Source organism: Parus major, chromosome 1, assembly GCF_001522545.3.
Source record: "Parus major isolate Abel chromosome 1, Parus_major1.1, whole genome shotgun sequence".
NCBI classification, from domain to species: domain Eukaryota; kingdom Metazoa; phylum Chordata; class Aves; order Passeriformes; family Paridae; genus Parus; species Parus major.
In genome coordinates, this window is record NC_031768.1 from 80,081,506 (window position 1) to 80,089,672 (window position 8,167).

General features: G+C 37.1%; 1 protein-coding gene across 1 annotated transcript in view; it reads left to right on the forward strand.

Moving 5' to 3' along the window:
- RAB38 (RAB38, member RAS oncogene family) overlaps positions 1-7,469 on the forward strand; it is a 22,606-nt gene extending 15,137 nt beyond the window's left edge. The window contains exon 3 of the mRNA XM_015617838.3: positions 3,074-7,469. Within this exon, the coding sequence (XP_015473324.1) occupies positions 3,074-3,226 (153 nt within the window). The 3' untranslated portion in view covers positions 3,227-7,469. The remainder of the gene's footprint in view (positions 1-3,073) is intronic.
- The last annotated feature ends 698 nt before the right edge of the window (positions 7,470-8,167 follow it).

Here is an 8,167-nt window from a genome sequence, read left to right on the forward strand (position 1 = left end):
AACTAAAAATAAGTCTGAACTTCAGCAATCATCACAATTCCTGTGCTGTTCTTTTGCAGGACAAAGCCTGGAGGTGACAGTTATGGCATTTCAACATAGAGACCCACTGAAAGATATTTTTTTACTCCACTGTATCACCCATATTTTCTTTCATTTTTGCAACATAATTAATTTTATTTTTAGGTATAATCGAGGCAGTTTGCATGTCTCAATACCATTAGTAGGATGTCTGTGATTATTTTCACTTTCTCCTTTGTCTCTTTCCTCCCCTTGATTGCCTTTCAACACTTCATGCACTCTAAAATCACCAGGCCTCTGGACGTCTCTGTTTGGATAGCAGATCACCTTCCACTGTCTGTAGCTCTTTCACTGCCTAGCAGAATATAGATTTTTCTTTTGCAAAACACACTATAGGAGGAGAAGTGGAGAAATCAATATTTCATTAGTCAGACCAGAATACAGCAATGTCTCATCTGCAGGTCTAGGATGCCACAGGATTAAGGTTGTAACAAATGGCAGTAGTAGCATCAGAGAGGAAGTGGTCAAGGCAGGGATCTGGAACAGCAGGATTTGCTTTGTTGGCATGACCACAGGCTCCTTGCAGCAGGTGACTTAACATATTACTTCTCATCCATGCTGTGTGCCAGTTGTCGTGTGAACCACAGGAGCAGGCTGGAGCTAGACATAAACTCAAAACCGGCTGTGCTGTCAGCCAGGGTCACCCTTCCTCTTCCTCCCCTTGTACCCTAGCTGAAATTGTCATCCACACAGTTTAAACAGTTCATATAAATGTTAAGGATGAGAAAATTCCTCTCTAGACTCAGGAGAGTACTTTTTTATTCATTCCCTCTTTTTTTTATTTTTCTTGTTTGAGTACTGGCTGGAGCATTTTTATTTTTCTGCATTTTTAGGCTCGTGTCTGGCACATGGACTTCCATCTATCACCAGCAGGGATGAGGGGTATCCACCTATACCCATTTTATGCTTTTGTGGGCTTGGCTCCTTCCCGCTTTCCCAATGCTGTAAAAAGGTAGCCTCTGAAAAAGAGGGTTGCTGTTAAAACATCTGAACATTAATCAATTTGGGCAGACTCTTAGGCAGTGTCTAAGATTATTGAATAAACACATGCTGTCATTTCAACACAGAAGCAGCACATGGACAAATGAAATGCCAGCAAAAGACTTTTACATTCCTGTTTTTGTTCATTTAAAAATCCTATTTTGGCTTCAGTTTTCCAAGCACTGAGAGATGTTTTGCATTGTCTGTTTGTTTGGTTTTTTTCCTAATAAAATTTCACAGTGGTCTGAAAAGTGTTTTCAGTGCATGCTTGAGGAATTTTCTAGTCTGGTCTGAGAGAGCCATGTGATATAGAAGAATTTTAACATCTCAGTATAGAGATGATTCCCAGTTCCATATTACTTTCTAGAGGTTACTATGTACATTACTTTTCTAAATAGTAATTTAGAGAATTTAAGAATATTTTCCAAAGTATTGGGGGTTTACAACTTCCTGATATTCTTTAAATACAAAATATTTAAGATCATGTATGTCATTGAAGGAATCTGTGAAATCTTGCACAAATTAACATATTTAGTTAGATCCACACATTTTAGTTAGATCCACTTTACTATGGTGGAAAGGGATGGGCAATGGAATTTGTGGAGTTTTGCCATTGATTTCAAGGGGATTGGACGAAGTCAGTCTCACAGAAGCCATTCCTTTAGCTTTTGATTTTCCTATAAATATGTCTTCTCTACTGAAACACACATTTCTTTCTTTTATAGCTAGTTTATGGCCTCAGTACAGCAGGCTCCAGATTGGCACCCAGAGGGACCTGGACATGCTTGAGAATTGGGACTAGATGGCATTTAACTGTCCCTTACAATCAAAACCATTCTATGACTCAGTGATTCAGCTTGAAAACCTGGGTAATCTTAGGCTGCAAACAAAGCGTCTTTACTGAGCAAGAGTAGTGTGTGCATATACACAAATGTATGTCTATATGTGGGTACACATTTCCATATGGATGTATGTGGATGTGTGATAAAATTTCCTAAAAGATTGAAACTACAGGGGAGTTTCTATCTCCTGCTTTATAAAATAAGTAATCAATGCCAATAGTTACACTGGAAGAGTGCTTTTTGTGCCAGAAAGCCTGACTTTTCATTCCAAACATATTGGTGGCTGTTATTAAACATAAATAAATAAATAAATAAATAAAATCTTTACTCAGCACTACTGCTTATTTTCTGTGATGCATTGAGCTGTGTCTCACTGATCAGGTGTTTCAGCTTTATTTATTCTACAAACAGGGTAAGGGCTGCTGCAAGTTAAATGTCCAGTTGATATAAGGCACGTGTAGGAAAAGATGTGCTTTAGCCTTCATTTTAAGTGCCTAGAGTGAGGATTTCTGTCCTACAAATCAAATCAGCAGTGATATATCTCTTCTGAAGCAGTGCATCAGAGGTGCAGTGCATTGCAGTCAGCCTCAACAAGAAATAAGGCAGGACTCCAAATCATACAGAATTTTTTTTTCTGTTTTGTGAGTAATTTGAGATTGTACCATTTTTCAGTGAAACTGGTCCAACACAGGTTTCATTGTGACCACTGCATACAGAAATCTTGAAACTGTGGGAAAGGCTTTAAAAAGTAAGTGCTATACATGGTTGTAATTGCTGGTAGGTAATTAACCATTTGGAAATGAGCAACCATTATTCAAGCAGTGAAATATGGTCTTTGGAGCTTTATTTCAGGCACTGGTCTTCAACACCTTTCTGGCATTTGTTTTTTGGTTTTTTTAGTTTGTTGAAGCAAACAAATCACCAAGAGATTGAGGTAATTTAAAATCAGGTCTGTGTACATTTTAAAAGAGATATGTATCATAATACATATAAAACTTAACCAACTTCAAAACTCCAGTAAGCACTATTTAACACAGTCAGTTTTGAAAACTGTTTATTAAGGTAAGTAACTTTTGATGTTGCCGAGAGAAAAGTTTAATTATGCACAGGAAATATGCAACATGGTTTAATTAATATTGATTAATCAACCTCTCTTTCTCTTTCACTTGCAGGAAAATATAAACATCAATGAAGCTTCGAGATGCTTGGTGAAACACATAATTGCTAGTGAGAGTGATCCAGTTCAGTCTGTCGAACCAGATATTATAAAACCACACTTGAATTCCTCCAAGATTGTCAGTTGTTCAGCTTGCTTTAAATCCTAAGAGACTTCCAGGCAAGAGCTGAACAACTATGATTCACAATTTATACTTTATTCAAAGAAACCAGCCTGCCCACATTTCCCCTAAGCAGATTGCCATTTTCTTAAAAATACATTTAAATTTTACCTTTCTTTTTTCAGCTAAATTTATTATTTCAGCTCATTTATTATGAGATATTCATTGATAGCAACTGTTCAAAACTCTCTTTGGCTGTTGGTCAAACAAGACTCATATCAAACCCTATTTCTTTGCCATGTGGTTTCTGAAAACTGTTATTTGTGATGTGACTGTGGCAGCACCTTAATTGTCCATTGATTTCCCGTGTGTTTTCTAAATATCTTGACCAAGGAAATGTCATCATTGCACTCTTTGTCATCCCTCAAACTTGAACAATCTTGTTTCATATGAGGAAGGTGATGATGAAAACAAAGTTGAGCTGTTCAGAAAGAGATACCAAGAATGCTCACAGTTAAATATTCCCATTGTAATTTCAGTCTCCTGGATGGTGTGCCAGGACTGAACATGATGGAACATTTCACATCATTCAGTTCTCCAGAAGATCTGAGCTTCTGAGACAGATGAAGAATTGGCTCCCTCTTTCTGAGGAATTGCACCCTCATAGTTGATAGCATTATCTTAAATGAAGCAAAGTGGAACAAGTCAAGGGTGAGGGGTGACAAAACAGGCAATCAAGGGTACAGTCTCCTGGGTGAAGCAGATCAGGGCTTTCAGAAAGGGTCATCTATTCTATAAAGCTGGCATTTCCTCTGAAAAGCCCACATTGATTTTTTCCCTGTCTCTCATCCCTCATGCCACAGATATCCCTGTGTGTTTAAACTGTGTGTATTCTGTAAGTCCTAACATGCCTCCCTTCATTATGTTTATGCTCATGAGAAAATTCACTATCCACACTGTAACATCACAGCATGACTTTTCAGGAATACATCTGTGTTGAGTAGAAGGGTATTTGCTTTCTGAAAACATTCTTCTAAAATGTATATGAATGATCACAGGAAGCAAGCAAAATGAAACAGTCTTAAGAGACACTTCTGGAAGATGTGAAGAATTTATTGAGCCATACTGTGGAAATGAAAATGTTGATTTTCACAAAAAATCAGGTTGGTGGAGTCATTCAGAGAAGTGTGTCTAGACAAGTAGTCTTGACATCTGGCTGCCAAGCCCCTTCAAGAAAAACTTTGCCTCTATCCTGCCATAGACAAATCACTTGCATTTTCTATTCTTACTCAAACTTTTCCTTCCTAAGCTGTGATCTCTCAGTTTCAGGAGCTGTCTTCAGAGATGGGTTCCTCTTAGAGAGGTGTAACAGCTTGGAAGGGAGGAGACAAAAATCTCATCATGCCTTATGTTTGCAGATGTCACTGCAATACTTCACTGAACGCTTAGTTGGAAATGAAGGAGTGAAATTCTCAGTCTAGTGAATACCTGCTGCATAGGAAAAATGAAAAAAAAAAAAATTCTTCAAGCTGACCTTATATTATGAGACCTATGAGGTTCATGTGCCTGTAAAATTCATCCTACTTGTCAATATAAGGTTTATGTTTGGACTCAGAGTTCTTTTCCAACCTAAATGATTCTGTGACATTGTGCCTCTGTCGGTAAAGGCTTTGTTCCTATATAGGCACTGCAGACAAGAGCTACATTTCTCTCCCTGGAGAGCCAGGGACAGAGACATAGCTCTTTATGTGCTCTTCCTAAAGCCTTCAATTCTTCTCACAGGATTTTGGAAGAAGAAAGCAAAATGTCTAGTTTTAAAAATAAAAATTCACATCCAGAATTAATCTGCACAGACATAGATGTGTGGATACACGTATATATATAATGAGCTGGCTTTTTTGAGGGTAATTTTCAAGTTGTCATGGATGCTGTGTTATCCTTTAATACCTGTGTTCAACATCCTTTAACTCCTGCTGTGATCTGTGTCAAATACCTTAAGCTTCCTGCCTCAGCTTCCTCATCAGTAAAACAGGGATCTATGTACACACCTACCTCACAGCACTCCCTGAAAGTTACTGTTGGCACTGTGCCTTGGGAATACTGGTTCTACAAATGCCAAGCTCTGACACTGCTCAGAACGATATATGAGTGCCCTCTAGCATAAATACATGGTGCTGTAAAGCCTTAGTGTTCTAAATCTGTCAAAGGCTTGCCCGTGCTACAAAAATTAGCTTCAATTATTCCACCTCAGTTAAGCTGGTCAAGGTTATAAAGCAACGTGTGACTGCATGGGATGATCAGATTGGCTGCAGATGGTCTGCAAGTGGAAACTGTGGCTGCACAGATGTCATGGTACTAGTTTAATAATCTCAGCAACAAAGCTGCAATTCAGAACCAGTGCCACATCACTTATTCCAAATGTAAATCACCATTTAAGTCAAGTTATATGGGTGCCTTATTAAGGATAACAATTCATATCCTGAGCCAACACTGTGGAGGACACAAGGAACTAGATATTTCAGATAGCTTCTAAAGGGATAATTTTTCATGAGTTGAGCCCCACACTTCACTTATAAATCTGTAGGTCTCAGGTGAAACAGGAAATTACCATTTCATCCAGAAATACTTTTATGCCCAACTCACAACAAACCTGGTAGTTCCTAATGTGTTTTGCTTATCTTCATATCACCTTTATTTGTTGGCTTCTAGCATTACTCACTAAGCATAATGGGAATTTCCACAAGATTTTGAGAGATATGGCTAAAGATGTGGTATAGCAGTAATTAAAACAACCCTGTATAAATAAAACACTTAGATGACATATAGAGATGTTTTTGTTCTGCACTCTATTGTATAAATCAGTTTTAAAGTATGGGCTCATTATCTGTTCCATAATATTTCTGCTGTGTCAGGTTCCACTGCAGTCACTTCTTGGGCAGATTTTCCACCTCTGGAAATTCCTGGAGGACAGAATGTGGCCAATTACTAGACTAAGGACTATACAAACTGTAAGATCTAAAGTCATAAATATTTACACCACGAGAATTAGAACAGTATCACAAAGAATCAGGCCTCCTTAGGAGGTTACATAATTACATATGTTCATTTTTATTTGTACTAAAGTGATAAAAATCTGTCAAGTCTTTTTCTATAACATAATAAATGTGTGAATGCAACCTGACTATCTAGAAAACAGAGCCTTTTTTCAGAGGAGGTTGTTGTAGGCAGGCCAGAATAAAAGCTTTAATTTAGAATTAATGAGCTCCATTTGTGCCAATACCCTTTCAGGAAATGTAAAGTTTAATTATACTGTGTCAGTTCCTAAAAGGTTGGATTTTCTTAGGTTTTTTGATGCACTCTGTGCTGTGTCCTCTTTGCTGGCCACCAGGGAGGAGGCATCTTAATCACATGTCCCTTTCAAAATTAAACATTTTCTCTTTCTGTTTGCAATAAGTAATGAACAATGAGTCTCTATTGCCTCGCAAATGAGAGAGAGATACTGCAAAGTGGAATTAAAATTAATTTTCCTTCTAGTTCTCAAATACACCCCTCTGGGTGTCCCAGCACCTCAAGCCACATGTTGATGAGCGAGGGAGGGGTGCTGGACATGAAAGATCATCCAAAAAAAAAAAAAAAACACCTCAAAGAAAACAGTGGCTGAACATCTTCATCCCCCAGACATCATTTGCAACACCAGTAATGACAGAATGTCTCATTTTCCGTATCTGAAGCTCCATACAAAAATCTTTCATGATCCTAAATACTTTGGGCAGCATATACATATCACAGATAGGAAAATGGATGCAGTGAAAGATAAATACTCAGTTATTCCAGAAAGATCATAATTTATTTGACCAGGTTCAGCTTTCAATAGAAAGCCATTTGGAAAACTGAAAATCAGGCTTTGTTATTCTTTCACACCATTTTTTTAGATAATGTATTTTTAATAACTTTTCTATTCAGGAATAGCAGTTCCAACTGTACTTTATGCATTCAGCTTGAATTGTTGTACATCAATATTTTATCTTCAGATTTTTTTTCTCTGTTTTAACCTACCTGACTATATAAAATGGGAAGGGAGGGAAAAGGGGAATGAGAATGCTCACCTTTAAACAGCAGTGTTGTTTTACTTCTTGAAACAGCTTTTCTAGCAGGATAAAGTGAAATTGGTAAACAGATGTGAGAAATTAATTTAGTGTCAATTGCCAGGAAACAGTCAATCAAAATATCTTTTACTGCACCAATATTTATGCATGTGACTGCAGGTTCTATTGTAATAAAAGATGGAATTTCTGACAAAACATGGAATATGAGTAATTTGTAAAATTAATTCATTTACCAAAATAGGCACATACAAGTAGCCATAAGACAATTCAGCATTCCTCATAGGTAGCAAATTTATGACATATATATATAAGTCTATTTTAATAATTTGATTTAAACTGCTTACTATCTGTACAACTTGTCTTTTAAACCATACAGGTTAATGTTTGACTTTGGTTAAAGGGCTACATATCTGAGACAGAAACCTTCCACCTTTTCTCCCTATTTTATATCCAATTCCAGATGCAACTTTTATGGCTCCAGGTCTTCAAAGACCCTCAGTTCAAAGTTTGATTTTACAGGCAGAATTTTTGGCTCACAAATAGATGCATCATCCGTTTGGAGGCTCATTAGTATCCACAGGCTCAATTCTTGGAAGTCTGGCTGGGTAAAAAAATGGCTTAAATATGTAAAATGGATACCTGCATGTCTAGGACATAGTAACTGCATTTTTCTTCAGCTTTTAGGACAAGTTGGTACCTGCAGCATTGTTACACACTTGACTTTTCACAATTCCTGAGACAGATTGTTTTATTAATTAAAAAAAAAAAAAAAGTGATTGTATGCAGTGGCAGTCTAGTATTTATTTTACAATTGTCAGCTTTTCTGCTAAAAAAGCAAAAACATTAACATTCTGGTTTAGCTGACTTTTTTAATGATGCAACC